The 18,329-nt window shown below is 50.3% G+C and overlaps 9 protein-coding genes and 1 non-coding gene across 10 annotated transcripts; 4 read left to right on the top strand and 6 right to left on the bottom strand.

Moving 5' to 3' along the window:
- The first annotated feature begins 47 nt into the window (after positions 1–47).
- BO87DRAFT_380097 (putative extracelular serine carboxypeptidase) lies at positions 48–2,164 on the top strand. Its single transcript, XM_025624223.1, has one exon. It carries the CDS (start codon positions 366–368, stop codon positions 2,073–2,075), a length of 1,710 nt encoding a protein of 569 aa, XP_025475585.1. The 5' UTR covers positions 48–365; the 3' UTR covers positions 2,076–2,164.
- BO87DRAFT_380096 (FAD-dependent oxidoreductase) lies at positions 2,155–3,646 on the bottom strand. The gene is made up of 3 exons (XM_025624222.1): positions 3,434–3,646; positions 2,555–3,364; positions 2,155–2,491 (listed from the first exon to the last, which is right to left on the bottom strand). The coding sequence occupies exons 1-3, from the start codon at positions 3,583–3,585 to the stop codon at positions 2,206–2,208; spliced, it is 1,248 nt and encodes a 415-aa protein (XP_025475584.1). The 5' UTR covers positions 3,586–3,646; the 3' UTR covers positions 2,155–2,205.
- An 855-nt stretch (positions 3,647–4,501) lies between these two features.
- BO87DRAFT_390479 (CFEM domain-containing protein) lies at positions 4,502–5,970 on the top strand (the record flags this gene model as incomplete). Its single annotated transcript, XM_025624933.1, has 3 exons — positions 4,502–4,624; positions 4,676–4,817; positions 4,874–5,970. 3 exons carry the CDS (start codon positions 4,502–4,504, stop codon positions 5,968–5,970), a joined length of 1,362 nt encoding a protein of 453 aa, XP_025475583.1.
- A 32-nt stretch (positions 5,971–6,002) lies between these two features.
- On the bottom strand, positions 6,003–6,838 carry BO87DRAFT_380095 (uncharacterized protein). The gene is made up of 4 exons (XM_025624221.1): positions 6,677–6,838; positions 6,422–6,511; positions 6,332–6,356; positions 6,003–6,278 (listed from the first exon to the last, which is right to left on the bottom strand). The coding sequence occupies exons 1-4, from the start codon at positions 6,743–6,745 to the stop codon at positions 6,076–6,078; spliced, it is 387 nt and encodes a 128-aa protein (XP_025475582.1). The 5' UTR covers positions 6,746–6,838; the 3' UTR covers positions 6,003–6,075.
- A 180-nt stretch (positions 6,839–7,018) lies between these two features.
- On the top strand, positions 7,019–9,444 carry BO87DRAFT_410047 (polyamine oxidase; the record flags this gene model as incomplete). The annotated part of the gene is made up of 12 exons (XM_025626288.1): positions 7,019–7,355; positions 7,620–7,686; positions 7,747–7,777; positions 7,824–7,952; positions 8,010–8,060; positions 8,118–8,143; positions 8,198–8,401; positions 8,446–8,506; positions 8,544–8,698; positions 8,746–8,863; positions 8,916–9,115; positions 9,171–9,444. Exons 1-12 carry the CDS (start codon positions 7,304–7,306, stop codon positions 9,442–9,444), a joined length of 1,368 nt encoding a protein of 455 aa, XP_025475581.1. The 5' UTR covers positions 7,019–7,303.
- A 1,133-nt stretch (positions 9,445–10,577) lies between these two features.
- On the bottom strand, positions 10,578–12,904 carry BO87DRAFT_390476 (Zn(II)2Cys6 transcription factor; the record flags this gene model as incomplete). The annotated part of the gene is made up of 6 exons (XM_025624932.1): positions 10,578–11,564; positions 11,620–11,658; positions 11,715–12,255; positions 12,324–12,697; positions 12,751–12,796; positions 12,861–12,904. 6 exons carry the CDS (start codon positions 12,902–12,904, stop codon positions 10,578–10,580), a joined length of 2,031 nt encoding a protein of 676 aa, XP_025475580.1.
- A 288-nt stretch (positions 12,905–13,192) lies between these two features.
- Positions 13,193–15,128, top strand: BO87DRAFT_380093 (tetratricopeptide repeat protein). The gene has a single exon (XM_025624220.1). It carries the CDS (start codon positions 13,263–13,265, stop codon positions 14,982–14,984), a length of 1,722 nt encoding a protein of 573 aa, XP_025475579.1. The 5' UTR covers positions 13,193–13,262; the 3' UTR covers positions 14,985–15,128.
- Positions 15,129–15,167: 39 nt separating this feature from the next.
- On the bottom strand, positions 15,168–15,620 carry BO87DRAFT_429984 (uncharacterized protein; the record flags this gene model as incomplete). Its single annotated transcript, XM_025627521.1, has 1 exon — positions 15,168–15,620. One exon carries the CDS (start codon positions 15,618–15,620, stop codon positions 15,168–15,170), a length of 453 nt encoding a protein of 150 aa, XP_025475578.1.
- Positions 15,621–16,595: 975 nt separating this feature from the next.
- BO87DRAFT_t236 lies at positions 16,596–16,679 on the bottom strand. The gene has a single exon. It is a non-coding gene; the product is annotated as a tRNA-His (tRNA).
- Positions 16,680–17,097: 418 nt separating this feature from the next.
- BO87DRAFT_367747 (DUF2985 domain-containing protein) lies at positions 17,098–18,177 on the bottom strand (the record flags this gene model as incomplete). The annotated part of the gene is made up of 1 exon (XM_025621904.1): positions 17,098–18,177. Exon 1 carries the CDS (start codon positions 18,160–18,162, stop codon positions 17,098–17,100), a length of 1,065 nt encoding a protein of 354 aa, XP_025475577.1. The 5' UTR covers positions 18,163–18,177.
- Between the last annotated feature and the right edge of the window lie 152 nt (positions 18,178–18,329).

The raw sequence follows: 18,329 nt of genomic DNA, 5'->3' as shown, positions 1-18,329 counted from the left end.
TATGTTACGCCATCATGGGTTGCATGTCGGAGTCAACGGCTCAGCGGTCGTTCATTCTGAGCGACACCAGTTGACTGGCGAGCTCCGAATGGCTAGTAGCGTGAGGAGGTGAGCAGAATGCAGGAGAGCGGAGAATAATCGTCAATTATTGGGGAGTGCAGATACCAGCCACGCCGGGAGACCGACGGATACCGCGCCGATCGCCGTCCCAACCTCATCACGCCTTTCAGGCTGCCTGGACTGATTGGCAATCGGCAGTTCCACCGATTAGATAAAGCTCTGCTCGCGAAAAACAAAACCCCGCATAAGGGTCTGGGAGGTAATAAACTCTGGGGTTTCCCCAATTCTTCCATCGCACAGCCATCATGTTCCTTTCGCTTCCCCTTCTGGGGACCCTGATTGCCTCGACGGTTGCCCTGGACTCCAGTCCCCTGGAGTTGCGGACGCCACACCTGCACCAACTCAGCCAGCTCAGCAAGTCTCACCAGGCTTCTCCCAACCAGGAATCAGCAAGCTTTCCTGTGTACAATCTCTCCGTGCCCATAGACCACTTTCACAATGAATCGCGCTATGAGCCGCACACCAATGCCACCTTCGGCCTGCGCTATTGGCTTGACACCAGCCATTACCAGCCGGGAGGCCCTGTTTTCGTGATTGCTGCAGGCGAAACCGATGGAAGCGACCGTATTCCCTTCCTTTCACAAGGCGTGGTTACTCAGTTAGCTGCAGCCTACAATGGAGTTGGCCTTATCCTCGAACATCGCTACTACGGCGAGAGTTACCCGTTCGCCAACCTCACTACCGAGAACATTAGATTCTTGACCACCGAGCAGGCGCTCGCAGACTACGCTTACTTTGCCTCGAATATTGTCTTTCCCGGTCTGGAGCATCTCGATCTCACGGCAGCCACCACGCCATGGATCGCCTATGGTGGCTCCTATGCTGGTGCCTTTGTCGCATTCCTCCGCAAGCTCTATCCGGATCTCTATTGGGGCGCCGTGTCATCGTCCGGCGTCACGGAGGCCATCATCGACTATTGGGAATACTACGAGCCGATCAGACTGTATGGTCCATCGCAGTGTATCTCCACCCTGCAAACGTCAATCGATATCGTGGATCGTATTCTCATCGATCACGCCGACAATGAAACTCTGGCCCAACAACTGAAATCCGCCTTTGGAGGCTCCGCGACCAACCTCGGTAACCAAGACTTTGTCTCCTCCCTCTCTTACGGTCTGGACTCATTCCAGTCCCGCAACTGGGACAAGTCTATCGGAACTCCTCTTTTCCGTGCTTTCTGTAACAACATCACCAATTCGGATCTGCTGTACCCCGAAACCGCTGAGCCCATCTCCGCATCAGTCAAGCAATTGGTCCAAATTGCAGGCTACGATTCCTCCAACACAACCCTGGTCAACAACTTCCTCAACTGGATCGGGTTCTTGAGTACCTCGAAAGTCTTCGCCGACTCATCCTCGGAGTCCTCATCATCTAGCGTCACGAATTCCACTGTTCCACAACCCCTCACTAAGGACTCTGGCACCAGCTGGAACTACCAGGTGTGCGTCGAATGGGGATACTTCACCACGGGCTCCTCGGTGCCTTCGAATATCAAGCCCCTTATCTCTCGTCTCCTTGACCTGCCCTATCTTTCATCCTTCTGCCCGAACACATTTGGTATCAAGACACCGCCAGATGTTCAGCGCATTAACCAATTCGGCGGGTTCAATTTCTCGTACCCTCGCGTCGCGATAATTGGCGGGTTGGCAGATCCGTGGCGCGATTCAACACCATTGGCAGACGGAGTCGACTGGCAGAGTCGGAAGTCGACTGATAGCGAGCCTATTATTTTGTTGGATATCCCGGCGGCGGATGTGTGGGATGGTGTGAGAGGTGCGGTCCATCACTGGGACCAGAATGGGTTGTCGGCAGAGCAGGAGAAGGATGGCGAGAAGGCGCCTAAGGAGATCGTTAGTGTGCATAATGAGGTAGTGAGGTTTGTGGGGGTTTGGTTGAATGAGTGGAAGGGGAAATCGTCTGATGTGGATGATAATATTTATCAGACTGTTTTGTAGATTCGAGGTGAAGTAGATTACGCTGTGATGAACGATCCATAGTGAACATAATCGTTCACTGAACATTATGTGCACATTTTAAAACATACTTTACCCCAGAAATATCTCCCAGTATTAGTAAGAACCACCCTCAGAACGGCTCTCTAAACAACCCATCCAAACCCCTTGCCACAGCCTTCTCATCCTTCCAAGCATCCGCAATACTTGCATCGCGCTCGCGACACCGCTCCGGCCCTCCCACGACAACACGCTGCTCCCCAAGCCGACGAGCCTCCCTTACCAACATCGAGGTCCGTGGCTGCCTCAACCGCGCAAACTCCTCGAATATACCCGATAGCCCCTGTTCGACCACACCCCAGTTCGCCTCATCCAAACTCAGATCCGGAAGCATGCGACAAAAATGATAGCAATCCTCCCTACCCAAACTAACATTAGCACCCACACGAATCACCCTCTTATAATGAGACAGTTTAACTTACAAAGCCTGATTTGCCCCCTGCCCCAAATGCGGACTCGTCGGATGCGCCGCATCACCGACCAATACTACACGATCAGAAAACCACTGTTCGGCAGGATCCTCCCGGCGGTCAAACAGACCATACGAGATGATCCGATCTGCGGTGTTTATCATTTCCAAAACGCAGTCTTCAAAGCCAGATAATCTCTCTCTCAGCTTCCCTCGTAGGGATTCCAGCTCGGTTCCAGCAGTAGCAGCCCGCCACGTACTATCTTCACCCTCTGTATCTGGGATGGTAACCGCCCAGGAAATATCCTCGGCAGAGATAGGATATGCGACAACGTGCACGCCCTCGCCATACCAGTTACTCAGGGAAATATCTCTCTTGGCCATGGACTGAGGGGTCTTAGATATCCCCGCTACTTGAATCAAGCCGGTGAATGTTGGTGGGCCTTCGGCTATTCCTACTTTCTGGGAGAGGAGGAGTTTTCTCGTTGATGATTTGATTCCGTCGCAGCCAATGAGGAATGAGCCTGTGACTGATTCTCCGTTGGTGAAGTATGCCGTTACTTGGTTCGCGTGTTCGTGGATGTTCTCGAGCTGGTATCCTTCGTACAGTGGGATACCATGTTCCTGGAGGGTGGTCTTCAGGTGAAGATTGATTACGCTGCGCTTTATTCCGCTGGCGGGCTGGGTGTAGCGGTTCATGTATGTTGACGGGAGGGTGGAGTGGCCGAGGGTTTTGCCACTGGCTGTGCCATGCCAGAGGGCTTGGAGGGGGGTTATGATTGGGAGGGGTTCATTGGGGGTGATTAAATTGAGGATTTTCATCCTGTGAATATTATTGTTAGTGGATGAGATGTTGTATAGATTGGGGTGGTAAGTTCTAAAGAATATTTACCCGTTTGGCTGTATCATCAATGATGCACCGGCATCGCCGAGAGCTTGAACCTTTTCGAATACGATAGGGTTGTAGCCTTTGCGCTTTAGTAGTATGGCGAGGACAGGACCGGCGATGCCGCAGCCGATTATCAGGACGGTTGGGGAGGTCATTGTTAATGTGATCGAGCGATAAAAACTTTTTGTTTCCGTAGAAAAAATCATGGGATTGTGGGGGTTTTATAGCTATTAGGGTGCGACGGAGATTTGGTGTTCGGAGAGTCCGCGGAAGGTCCGGACGGGAGGAACGGCGGCATGATTGTGACAGGATATGGATAATACGACCCTCAAGATATTGTATACACTTCAACTATGGAAAGCCTCATGTAGTCATAAATATATAACTAGGGCAAACCAGTCCGTGTAAGCACCGACATACTCATTATTCAATAACGCCGATCGGCACCCAACCGAGAGATCCACGGATAGATAAGGAACCGCCATGAGCTGGCTTCGGCTAGCGCCGAGCGTTGGTTCTCGGCGCACCAATGAGCTTAATTCAAGTCCTACAACCCTGGTCACCAGCTGCATTTAGCTGCTGCCGTCTGCCTATTGTATGGTAGACTATCCTGAAGTTTGCCGGCGGCGTGCAGCTGGCGTGCTCGTGGCTACTCCATGTCGGCGATTCTGAGACCAAAACATCCCACACCCGGGAATCCCACAGTTCTTTGCGAGCTGTTTGAACATTGATTCTTGTAAATTCGGTGTTGGATCCGCTTATGATCACGGTTATAGCTATATCAGTGAAGCACAATTCAACAAACGATATTATAATATTTGGGAATGAGGCTGGGTGGGGAGTAAGGTACCTACCTTAAGATACCAATTCACTAGACACGATGATCTATCTGAGCACTGGCCGCTGGTCCCCTGCACGGTGCCAGGACAATTCAAAACATTTCCCCAGCCAGTCTCCATAGATAATGTGAGTGGTCCCCCGTATTTCCCCAACTTCTTTCCGAACCCCGACGCCACAGGCTTCGTTTACCCACCGGTTACAGCTTGCAGGGCGCATCCTTTGCAAGCCACCATGAACCTGCAACAAGCTATACGGCGACTCTTCTCAGTCAACACACAATATTCACTGTCTGAAGACGCTACCTCTAGAAGCCACGTCGTCGCTCACAAGCTCCGCAATGTCCCCCGCTGCTCAGTACTGATCCCGATCCGCATCCCCTACCTTCCACTAATCTCATCATCCTAGTTAAACTGCCTCTATCCTCAAATTCTCTCCATCTGCTCACATACCGACTACACATGCTTGTGCGCCAATTTATCTACAATAGCAGCAACTACACATTTCCAATCATGTTTCCACCAATGTCCCGTCAATCCCGACCAGCGACGTCAGTATATTCTCCCTGTCTGCCAACCAACCAACGCCCTAACCCACAGTAAACAGTGACACCCAACTCCCTCCTCTCCCTCTGCGACCTCTTCAGCATCCATCAAACCCTCCCAGACTACATGACCGCAAACGTTAACCTTGACCGCCGAGCCGAGTTTATCAACGATGCGCAGACCATCTACTCCATCGTGACAACAATCTACGCTTCCACACAATCAACATCATCAACCGAGGCTTCATCACCAATAGTCACCGAGGTCCTTACCGTGAGCGCTGAGTCCGGGGTCGGAACAACAACACAAACAATTTTCAGTACCGCAACCGACTCTACGACATCAGATGACGACACACCTACAACTACTTCCGAACAACCCAACGTCGTCACAATAACAGAAACCCGCCTCGTCTCAACAATGCGTATGACATCAGTAGCGACACAAACGTCTTCCTCTAATAACAATAACACGGGAGGTTTGTCTACGGGCGCTAAGGCCGGGATTGGGGTAGCGGTGCCCATTGGCGTTGCTATCATCGCGCTTTTAATATTTGCTTGGTTTCAAAGGCGCAGGAAGAGGAAGCAACAGGCTGGTGATGTCAGTAACAGTGAGGAAAGCGGACAGGCCACAACGATACAGCATGCGGAAGGCAAGGGTCCAAGTATGGCCCAGAACATTACGACTGTACTCCCCGAGATCGACGGCGCACCACTCAACGAATCTGATAGTCGGCCCGTACATAATTCGGCTGATCGGCCAGTATTTGAGCTAAGTACTGGGTCTGTTCGAAGGCCGAGGCGGGATGATACACAAGATGTATCTGGAGCTGTTGGGGTAGATGAAATGAACGCTAAGCAGGGTGCTGTGGGTGGTGAGGTCGCATCGTCAGCCTCGGTTACATTGGGTGAAGCGCCGGCTGAGCTATCTTCTGATGGCGTTCGAGACGGGGAGTCGACAGCATCAGTAGTAGCGTACGAAAGGATGAGTTCGTCGGAATTACAGGAAGAATTAGCTAGAGTGGCCAGGAGTAGAGAGCGGTTGCAGTATTTACAGACTTTAGAGGAGAGAGAGGATATGATCCGGAGGGTGCTTGCAGGGCATGGGGAGGATAATGTGTCGAGGGCCGAGAGTCGAAGAGAGGGTGGTAGTGGGTGATTTTTGATGAGATAATGAGCTATGGGATGTTGATGAATGCGAGTAATATTTTTCATTGAATCTACTACTCTACCCCCACACATTATATATCATCTACCCCAAAATCTAATACTTCAACCAAGCCCTCACAACCGACCAAGCCTGCCACGCAGCCGCAGCCCCGACAGCCCATCCATTCTCATTGATACCATGCTTGAAATACCAGGCCGAGCTAGCCCATAGTGCCGCATTGAGAATGATAGCGATGGCCTTGTTAGTAGGTTCCTGGAGGGCTCGGGGGTTGCGGGCCCATTGGTAATGGAGGATGCCTATAAGGATTATTATTGAGTTCTTCCTTTGGACTTAGATAAAGAATACTTACCAGTCGTGAAGAGAAAGGCGCTTCCCTAGACGTATTGTTAGTATCTATGATTGTCTTGATATTTGCTACGAAGGGTGGTGGATGAAGTACCTGGAACCAGCCGACAATGCCGAGAGCCCAGGGCTTGGTGCCAGCGATGGTGCGATAGGCTGGTTCGGCGGTCCATTGAGTTCCTCCGAGCTGGTCATTGTTTGTTAGCACATTGATGATGTAAGTAGATAAGTGTCTATCAATTTAATAGTAGGAGCTTTGTAGACTCGTTATTGTGGCCATTGGAGCTCATGCAGCAGTAGGGATCAATGACGCCATGGGTAGCTAGTTTCCTAGGAGCTAGAGCTGACATACCGTGTGTCCGACCGCCAGAACGACGAATGAAAAGGCCGAGGCCTTAAGGGAGACGGATGACGACGCCATGTTGATTCTGATAAGATGATAACTGATCGGGATCTAGTGCCAGGATCTAAAATAATCTAAGAATATAAGTGCAACAAAAGAAGGAAAGAAAGAAGATTCGAAAGTTCGAAACCTGGTGCGGAGGTAATGGCATGATTACAAATACTACGAGCAAAATTCTCCCGGTGACGAGACTCGAAAGTCGCCGAACCCGAGGCCCGGAGGATTGGAAGGATTGAAAGGATTAGTAGTACAACAAGGAGCTGGAGGACAGCTGAATTCACATTTTAACGTAAGAAGTCCTCTTTTCTTTTTGAATGTGGACTCTATCTCTTCACTTTCTTTTTCTGTCTTTAGTCTGTTTTCTCCATTAAATTTTTTCCTAGAAAAAATGCATACCGCCTTCTGTATCAGGAAGTAAATGTACCGAGGCGATAAAGGCCCTACAAATCATGGAGTTTTCATGTGCACTTTGTACGCAGTCCTCCTCCTTAAAGACTTGTAACATACTCCATTTTTTTACCACTATGGATGCAAATACAAACCCAAAAATCGGGCAGGAGTAATCCATAAACGTTCATGGGTCCACTTAGTTCTCATGTCAATATTGAGGCAACCATGCAGACGCGACGCGCTTGTGATTACTGGCTCTGCATCCCTTTGGCCTAAATGCCAGATTCCTAACACAACCCCAGAATATGCAAGGTTCTGCAGAGATTTGCCCAATCGAATAATATTATTCCTCATGAGTGTTACACAGAAGGGTTCTATAGAAATTAAAGAATGAAAGTCAAAGTCCGATTACTGTATAAAATGTGGTATACCCCCTCAGGTGATGGCGGCCACCGAACTTAACCAAAGCAGTAGTAAGCCATGAGATTCGCCAGTACAGCAGCAACCCTCACTGCCTTCGCGGTATTTGGAAATGCTAGAACTTGTACGGAAACTGAGGTGGTCATATTGTAAGGCTCTCTATCGATCGAGAACTGAAGGTTTCTACCATTCGAGCTGACGTTCTGAAGAGGTGCTGGTGTGGCGGGCATGACTGCTGCAGTATGCTCGAGTTGCGACTTGTGTGGGGCCATGCTGATAATCGCAGGAAACACTGCACAACAATGGTGTCGAAGATTTTATCGTACTAGAGTATCAGGACCGTATTGGTGGGCGGATGCACGAGGTTACCTTTGGCAAAGGGCAACAATATGTAGTGGAGGCTGGGGCTAATTGGGTCTGCTGCTATTCTCCGATCCCTTATTGAGAGGTATAAAACTGACATGGGTGCCAGGTACACGGAACTGGAGGACCTGAAACACATGTGAATCCCATCTGGGACTTGGTAGGATCCGCGGGTATGCATCATTCTAGCAGAGAGTATGACTGACAGCCAAGAAAGGCTATTAAAGCCAGCCTCCGCACACTGTATGTCTTCCCTCACCACTACTGAATACTACACAGCCGACTAACGTACACCAGAACCAGTGATGTTGAGAATGCCACGGTATACGACCAGACGGGAGAAATACCACCCGAGCTCTTGTTCAACGCACTGGAAGCTGTCAGCGACGCCGACTCCGAGGTCCTCGCCGACGCTGGCATCCGACTTCACCACCACCTCGAAGACCGTACATACCGCGCGGCCCTTCGCCGACAGGGATGGAACCCGAAAGAGACGAATCAGTACGAGCAACTGGCCGACTATCTGGCATTTGACTCGGTCACAGCAGCCAAGGCGGAAGAAACTTCCGAGATCTATACCGCAGCAACGACCAATGCGACGGCCAAGTTCTTCTCTCACCGAAAGGAGTTCAGCTTCGATCAGCGTAGGTTCTCCATCATCCTAAGGAATGTAGCAGATCCACTCTTCGAAGGACAGAATGCTTGGCGCCTTCGGAAAAACACCATCGTCAAAGAAATTGAGCACGACGATGACTCTGTGACAGCATATAGCACGGATGGGAAATGTGTGCGAGCCAAGTACGCCATTATAACATTTTCTTTGGGTGTGCTGCAGCATCCTGAAGCTGTGAAGTTTACGCCCGAGCTACCAAGGTGGAAGAAAGATGCCATTGCGAGCTTCGAAATGGTCACGTATACCAAAATATTCATGCAATTTCCGCATTCCTTCTGGCCCACGAACCAGTATCTGTACTATGCCGACCCGCATACTAGAGGCTATTATCCGATGTTTCAGCCATTGGACGTCCCTGGTATGTTGGAAGGCTCGAATATCCTGGTCGTTACTGTTGTCAACGATCAGGCGCATCGGGTTGAGCGGCAAAGCGAGGACAAGACTCAAGCTGAGATAATGGAAGTATTGCGCAAGGTCTTTGGGGACGAGATCATCCCGGAACCGATAGAGATTTACTATACGAAGTGGACGCAAAATCCTTGGTAGGACTCTTCCTTAGCTACTTGGCTGGAGTTGTTTTGAATGCTAACTGTTCAGGTCGTACGGCTCGTACTCGAACTGGGCACCCGCAGTATCTGCCCAGACCCATCGGAATCTCCGAGCGAATGTTGGGCGGGTTTTCTTTGCTGGAGAGGCTACAAGCCCAAGCTTCTCGGGCTTTCTGCATGGTGCGTACTATGAAGGGAAGCGTGCGGCGAAGTCTATTACTTCGTGTTACGACGACCCAGGATGGGGTGACTGTATGCCTGATAGAGAAGGGGTTGGCACTACTCCGATTTTGAGCTCTCGTAACCATGGTTACTCTGTTTAATCGCTATGGCAAAGGGGACGGATGATGGAGGGGTGCTTTGTGGAAATGGTAGTTTATCCCACTTCTACTTTCAAATATGTCTTTGTACACATCTGCGTTTTTATAGTACCGTAAGGATGGTGCTTTTATATAGAAGGGTATCTCTATCTATACATTCGATCGTATTCAATTCAATCCTTCATCAACTATTTGTACAAGTTCTGGTGGGTGAAACTGTGTATGCAGAGGCAATTCCACGCTCAGATATATTTAAGTGGTCATAATCTTTCGAAAGAATGGCTGTCGACTACTGAAAACGGTATTTTTCTAACAGAAATACCTGAAATCACAGTAAAAAGCATTTATACGTAGATCGATAGCCATATAACCTGATTAATATATAAAATGGACAGCAGATAGAGATTCACGTAAGAATCACCACTAAATAACTTGGCTTAGGCCATAACTTTTAATGGTATCTCGTACTTCGTCTATGATTAGGAAAATCATCCAATTGGCTGCAAATTGGGTAACATTTACTGCTAGTAAGAATACCAGCTTCCAATTCGGGTCCAGGGTATCATCATTTAACATTCCAGGTTTGAACTTGTCACAGATAAGTGTTATAGGACTATCAGTAAGAACTATGTCTCTTGTATAAATTTTCTAGAGACTTGTTCTCTATTCAGCCGGGCATGCTCAGCATGCTCCACAGTTATCATGGCACGAGATGCAATGGATCGCCATGCCATTCAGTCCTCCACTCGGTTTTCAATCATCGTAGCCCGCGCGTCCTCCTACAACGACGCCTAATACGTGCTAGAAAATGCGCCATTTGGTCTATCTAAATCAAAATCAATAGCTGGTCAATAAACGTCGATATAATCTGCGTCAATATAAAATAGCGCCCAACCCGACTTTACTCCGAATGGTTGAGTTCAGACGCCGAGGTGGGGATACCGTTTCCGCCGAAATACGAAAGCTCACTCCGTCAAACGCCGATTGGTCACGCATAATTGTACCCCGCACAGAAAACCGAGATGTGCCCTGGTTCAGGTTGACCCAAAAGGTTGACCGTTCCAGGTTTAGCCTCATTTATTCCATAACTGGTCTTTGCCCAGGCTGAAAATCAACTTCGCTCTCCGATACCATGATCACCCCATCATGGTAGCATCATACACGCTTTCCAACTCCCTAACCATCTTCCCGACATCCTCATACACCCCATCCGCTTTCATTGACACTCTCAGCGACTCAATCCCCATGTGTAACTCCTCCTCGAGCCTTTCTGCATCCTGTATCGCCGTCCGCTCAGTCGGCCGATCTAGCAGGTTATAGATACTGCCCAAATTACCCGCGGACAAGGCCGCCCGCACGCGCCACAGCACCATGGCAAGTACATAAAAGCTCTGCATCCCACACCAGGCCATGTATGGTAAAGAGCGTGGTGAAGTCAACGATCGCCTCGGGTCTCCACTACTAAGTCCAAGCCCAAATCCAAATCCAAAGGTCTCTCCATCCGCAGGAGTATCGGAGTACATCGGATTCGGTGTAGGCAGGTGACGGAATACGCGAGAGATCAACAGCGCAGAGCGAATGCAGATACGCGTGGACTCTTGCTCATCGAATGGAAATAGAGCATCGATTTCAGCTCTTCGGGACGGAGAGAGGGGGGTGCTAGTTCCGCTAGTACTGTTGTTGGCAGTAGTCGTGAAGCTATCGGCAGGACGGTCAGGGAAGGCGCGAACTCTATGGAGGAGCAATCTAGCCGTGTGAATTAGGACTCGGGATATTGCCCAGAGCACGCGCTCCGCGTCGGCTTCCGTGCCTTGGCAGTTGGCTATGCAGCGGTAGCGGTCTGTTTCGGTGGCTATATCGAGGAGAGAAGAGTCGAGGAGATTGACTTCGTTGTGGAAAGAACGGGGAAGACATCCTTGATCGTGAGTGGTTTCGTTGAAGAGCTGGCGGGTGATGGTGCAGCTACGGTGAAGGAGGGATTGTGCTTGTACGACGTAGGGCCATGGCTGATGCTTGTTAGAAGACATGGACGTCAGGAGGAAAGAGTTGCGCACCTCTCGACAGCCACGAATTACTATATAAGGCGTGGTAATGCGGAAGTCATCGCTTGTGATTAGGGGTGCCTACATTGCCAAATAAGCGAGGTCACGCCTACGTGATTGAACGTTGCAAACATACCGAAGCTGTCAATATAGTAGACTGATAAACGAGGAACATCTGCGACAGTCAACATAATTTTACGGGCTATGGATGAGAGAACACATGTGACATACCGTCGACCACCAACAGCGACGGATCGCGTCGGGACAATTATTTGCAGACTTCTGCGTATGTAACGATAAGTCCATAGCCATGGTTAAAGCCTGATTGGCTCGGATGCGCATCTTGGAGACATTTCCTCGCTGGCAGCATTCGTATAGGCTGAGAAGCGCTAATGCCAGGACCGGCTCCATTTGCCGGGGAATATCCGGATGCAAGGGGCTACCTGGGCCCTGCGTGAGATCGGAATTGGAAGACGGCTGGAGAGATTCTTCGGATACATCTAGCGCTGAGCGTGCAAAATAATCGGCATAAGAGCATCGCAAGGTGACAGCCTCATTCTCTATCGCGTGCACATCTCCCGGTAGGGGTATCAGTGCCAGTATTGCTGCCACGGCCAAGCCCAGTGAGGTAGTCGGCCAGTAAGGCAGATGAGATGCATCTACATGGGCCGACCGCATGCTCAGAGTCACAGGCTTGTCCACATACTGGGACACAGCCGGTGGGGGTAGTAGAGGGAGGTATGGATGTATGAAGATGTAGTAAGCATTGATCCTAAGGTACGATCGGAGAAGGATCTGTCAGTTAAGGGTCCGGTGGGATATTGCATGGGTACGACATACAGATCCTGATCACACCGATAAGCACGGAGGCTTCGTGTCGGATGGCCCACAGTTCCCCGAAGCTCCTGACCGGTTCTAGGGCCTCTAGGCGATAACGGAAATTCCGGGCTGTCTTTTCTCTGCAGCGTATCGGATAGTCGGGATCCGGTTTCAATCGGAGACGGAGATGGAAGAGAAACCGGGGTAGCTGCATTGATCTGCAATATCTGGGCCGGAGTAAACTCATCATTTGTCACAGCATGATTATTGGCCCTGGTTGCAGTTTGCAGTCGTTGGGCCTTTTTCATGGCCCGCTCCTCGGCGGCAACAGGGCCCCGTCGAGCACCCCCTCGCCGACTGGGTTGATACCGGCATTCTTGTCGATGGATAGTGCACTACACAGGGTTACTAGAGATCGATTGTTGATTTGGAAATACAGTTGACTTACATTAACGCACGGTTTTTGCCCGTCACATCGAATTTTGGAGGCTCGACTGGTTATGTTAAAATTCGGTCCCTTGTATCAATCCCCGTGGACTCATCACTCGATCAACTTACCAAGCCAGACAGGCCACCTTCACCGGTCGAGAAGTGGAAGGCATTATCCTCTCCTTTATTCTTGTTTCTCTGTATTGAGCAGGCGGTTTTATTGAATGAATGTACACATACAGGGCACGAGAAAGAACAACCTAGGCATCACTCAGTTTTGGGGAGAAAGGAGAGTTGGATGTTTCGGCGTCTGAACTTCGGCGAATGAAACGGGTATTAGTCAAGCATCGTACTGATTGCGCCACTCTCGGCCTTGCCGGGGACCCACTTGCCCCCTCCTTTGACAAACGCTGTACTCTTCGTATTTAGATCTAAAATGACCGATTCATCCGCCCATCTATCGTGACGTCTTCTCTAGCAGATATTTCTTTGTTCAGTCTCCCTTTCAATGATCCTGGAAGGCATTGCAACATGACTACAGAAACAGTCCAGGCCATCCCAGCAAGCGAGGAGTACTACGACCTTGGCTCCTATGGTCACGTTATCAGCACTACCAGCGCCGACACCCAGACCTGGTTCAACCGGGGTCTAACATGGGTCTACGCCTTCAATCACGTAGAAGGGGCCTACTGCTTCGAACAGGCCATTGCAAATGATCCGACGTGCCCAATGGCATACTGGGGGCTCGCCTATGCTGTAGGTCCAAACTACAATAAGCCCTGGGAGAGGTTCGATAAGAGAGACTTGGATGCCTGTGTAGAACGAGGATTCTATGCCGCACAGAAGGCCAAGGAGCATGCGGAGAATGCCACACCCCTCGAGAAGGCTCTCATCGATGCAATTCAATCTCGTTTCGTCGCCGACACCCCGCCTAACGATTACCCGACCATCAACAAGAGCTACGCCGCCGCCATGAAGCTAGTTTACGATGCTTTCGGGGATGATATCGACGTGGCCACGCTCTATGCGGATGCGTTGATGAACATGACTCCGTGGGCGCTGTGGGATCTTTTCACTGGAAAGCCGAATGCTAACGCGCCCACGATGGAAGTCAAAGCCGTTCTGGACCGAGCGCTCACTTATGAGAATGCCAATCTCCATCCCGGCCTGCTTCATCTCTACATCCATTATATCGAGATGTCACCTACCCCAGAACTGGGCATAAATGCAGCCGATAAACTTCGTGACCTTGTCCCGGATGCCGGTCATATCCACCACATGCCTACCCATCTGGACATCCTCATCGGAGACTGGAGGCGTTCCATTGCTTCTAACTATAACTCGACCCTTGCGGACGACAAGTACTTCCGCAAAGCAGGTGCTGCCAACTTCTACACCTTCTACCGTATGCACGACTACCACTCCTTGATCTACGCAGCCATGTTCGCAGGAAAATCTCAAATGGCTCTCGACGCAGTGACGCGCATGGAAGCCACCGTCCCCGAGGAAGTCCTCCGGATCCAGTCCCCGCCTATGGCTGACTGGCTCGAACAATTCCTAACCAGCCGGCTGCATGTAATGGTGCGCTTTGGCATGTGGGAGGAGCTGAAACAGAAAGAGCTGCCAACTGATCAGACTCTCTACTCCGGCACCACGGCCATGACGCACTACGCGCGGGGAGTCGCCTTCGCCGCTACCGGGGATGTCCCGACAGCTCGTAAGGAGCAAGAACGGTTCAACCAGGCATGGAAGCGTGTTCCAGAGACCCGTCTCGCTTACAACGGGAAGATTGTCGACGTGCTCCAGGTGGCTGCGGCCATGTTAGAAGGTGAGATTGAGTATCGGTGTGCGAACTACGATCAGGCCTTTGCTGCTCTGCGTCGTGCTATTGATATCGAGGATAAGTTGCCCTACAGTGAGCCGTGGTCGTGGATGCAGCCTTCTCGTCACGCGTACGCGGCTCTTCTGATGGAACAGGGTCATCTGGAGGAAGCAGCGCAAGTGTATCGTGCGGATTTGGGACTGGATAACACGCTTGTTCGTCAGTGCCGTCATCCTAATAATGTATGGTCGCTGCAGGGGTATCATGAGTGCTTGGTGAGACTGGGGAAGCTGGATGAGGCAGCAATGATTGAGCAGTCGGTTAAATTGGCTCTTGCGGTGGCAGATGTCCCCATCAAGGCGTCGTGTTTCTGCAGACTGGATACTTCCCAGGCGCCGCAGGTTCTCGATGGTTGTTGCTCTAAGGAGTGATTTGAGTTTTATTTGCAATGTGGATGCTTTTCCACATGGGCTATTATGTATATGACTGCGCGGGAGTTGACATATCCAGAATGAGCGGTCTAATTCTGTGAAATATCCTTTTGTCCTTTATACTATCTGCATAATAACCTCTCCGTACTCCAATCCCATCCATGATAAAAAAAACGCAATTCGCTAGAATCCAGGGCAGTCAAACGCCACCCTATACCAAGTGCACTGAAAGTCATCGCCCTTCTCGCAGTCATCCCAAACACCCCCCGAGGGCATGCTATACCCATACAAGCCATCACTGTACGCAATTTCATATTTGAGGTAGCAAGATGGATAACCAAAGACGTTCTCAATGTCCAGAGTATACGGCAGCTGCGAAGTCATGGCGTCGCCCTGTGTGAAGTTCTCCACATGGCCGATGATCCTGCAAGCGTGATCGAAGAGGTAGGCGGAGTTCATCGTTTGGTGGTAGCAATCGATACCAGGATATAATTGGTATACGCCGAATTGGCAGCTGCCTTTGCCTTGGGGTTGGCAGAGCTTAGCGCCGGAGGGGATATCGTCGCTATCGGAGGCGAGAGTGAGCGTAGGGATGAGGGGGAGGAGGAGGGTCGGGATGAGTTGGAGTGGCTTCATATTGGCTGTGTCTGCCTATTGTGGGTGATTGTTTGAGTTGTTTGATAAGAAGGTTCAATTGAGATCGATTCTGGGGTATATTGTTCAATGCATGTAGAAAGTGTATCTGGAGATCAAGACAGAAAGTGTGCCCCTGCCGCAACTTATAGACTTTTCTCCGTGCTTATGGGGGCAGCTAATCTCGAATGCTACTACAGGATCAGGCACCGCCCCGGGTTGTATGGAGATCGGCAGTCCTAGCCAGGAACTGGGGCCAAAGGGGCCAAGGAAGGGGGCCAAACGTGTGGAGGAAGCGGTTCAACCTAGTGCCTATTAGGGCAATAATATTGCGACGTGCTGAACATGCTCATGTCTTCGGTGCATGGTGCCGTGAGCTTATCTTAGTCTGGGGTGATGTGTAGAATGGGGCTCTCCACAATGTGTATCTAACAACTCTCAGTGGCTGGGTCGAGATCGGTACCTTCGGTATGATGGTACTGGGGCCCAGGTCAGACACAATTTTTGGGAAGGCCAGAATTCATGAAGTTTCCGCATCATATATACAATTGTACTGGTATTGAAGCAGTCGGGAAGAAGAACGGCCACGCCTCGAAGCAACAACCATTCAGTCAGCAAGTCAAATCAATTTAGAAGAATTGGCCCCACACGAGGCTGTACTCTACCGGACTTGCCCGACGGTCAGAGCGTAGTGATCTAAATAATCGAAAGTACGGTTGGTCTGTCTCTCATTCTGTGTTTGGCTATGAAATTGGGGTCTAGCACTTCGTGTTGCCTACATGGATGGTCGGCGCCATGCCTGAGAAGGGGACGGCGGCGTTCACGGAAAACATTTCCGCTCGGATCGTTGGACCTAGTCGGACAATAAGTTACCTGTGGGGTGCGTTTGTTAGATTTTAAATTAGAAACAAATCAAAAGAGCACGCGCAAACGGCATATGAAAAGCAAAAAGACAAATCAAGCACACACGCCAATTGATGGCGCTGCTGGGAATCGAACCCAGGTCGAAACGGCGCTGCGGAGAACCACAACGTTTCATGATGACCACTACACTACAGCACCTTGATCTGTGACAGGCGGCCGCTTTTTTTACATTACCAGCGACTTTGTACTCGCAACCACTAAGGTCTCAGTATTTACTTAGACAGTCCCCTTCATGGTTATGAAGCTGGAGAAAAGTACGCGGAAAGAACAACTTCTGATTCGCTTCCAAAGCAGCCCAATAATAGGGTACCCACAAGGCCTGGCCAGCGCCTCACCCCCCCCACTCCCTTGGGCACCACCATTGCCTGAATCACGCAGGAGCTGTGATGGAAAGGCCTGACAGCTCTGCGTCTTCAGGAAGACTACATCCGGTGGCATATCTGTCACGCCTGACAGAAGTTGACCTCATCGTGATGTCTCAGAGTTAGTGTTTGTTGGACTTTATGCCATTTATGCCATGGTTTATTTGAAGAAGCTAATAATTTGTACATTACGGTCAGACCGTATTAACTACCTGATATTGGTTTTCATGTATATCTTCTACAAGACACCCTTCAATCCGCTTGACTTTTCGTCCCTCCCACCATGACATTACCCCAGCTGAAAGGGAGCTGAAACAACCGAGGCCGATGAAAAGTCCGACTCCGTAGCTTGGGCGATTATGCCGGTTGTAGCACCACATAAATGCCGCCATGCCGACTTGGAAGAGAGTGTTCAATAGCATGTTGATTATGACGAAGTCCATTTTCCATTCGCTGGTAGGTGGCGCAACCTTACCGGTCAGGGTCGTTTGCAAGGTCAATTCATCAGAATCGGAAGATTGTAATCTGAACCAGCTGGCGTTTCGCTTTGCAAGCTTCTCTATTGACTTTCTCGATTTTACGCCGTCGCACAGGCGCCATTGGAGTAGCCAATATGTATCGCGAATTCGCCATGGTGCCAAACCCCACGAGGTCAAGCAGAACAAGCCATTCAGAATCTGAGAATCTATTTCAATCCAAACCTCCTTCTGCTCCTTGGTCATGGATCCGACATTCAATAAGAGAAAGAATAGCATGGCGCCCCAGGCAATTACGTTAAGACCGTAAACAGTTATGAAGAAGCCCGTGGGTGTGCAGAGGAATTCCCACGTCACAAGCGGCAATCTTTTGCATGTGTCGCGCCACGAAACAACTCCCACAGAGAGATCTGAATAGTGGTCGCGATCTGGCTGAGCCCCAAGGGGGAGCACTGGGTCCTCTTCTTCCCAGCGGCCAGGATCGATAGCGGGGGCTGTCGCTCTTCGGGGAATAGGGCGGTCAATCGCAGGTTGAGTGTTGCTTCGACGTACAGTGCGAGCGTGGAAATCAAATGCCACCTCGTCAAACGATCTCAGATCGGCAAAATTTGGGGCGTGTGCGATAGCAGTCCCTGTGGCTTGCCAAACCCCCGCCGCAGGATTAAAATCAAGCAGCCTCGCGGCGGAAGAAATAGAGGCGGAGCGCAAAGTGCGTCCTGCCTGAAACAGAGGCATTGTTGACCGGCCTTGCCTGTCCACTGCAGCTGAATGATCATCGGTCATTCTACCCAGTTTTGGTTGCTGGGATAGTTGTGAAGTAGATGAGGTGGTCATTTGGACAGAACCCAACAATTTAGTAGTTAAAACATATCACACAACACCCAAAAAACCAAAGGCTGTGGTTAGACAGCGGGGGTTCATTTAAAGAGCAGGGCTAGTGGCACTTCACA

This window comes from Aspergillus neoniger (assembly GCF_003184625.1).
Source record: "Aspergillus neoniger CBS 115656 unplaced genomic scaffold BO87scaffold_40, whole genome shotgun sequence".
Classification (NCBI taxonomy): domain Eukaryota; kingdom Fungi; phylum Ascomycota; class Eurotiomycetes; order Eurotiales; family Aspergillaceae; genus Aspergillus; species Aspergillus neoniger.
This window is presented reverse-complemented; position numbering and strand designations above follow the sequence as displayed.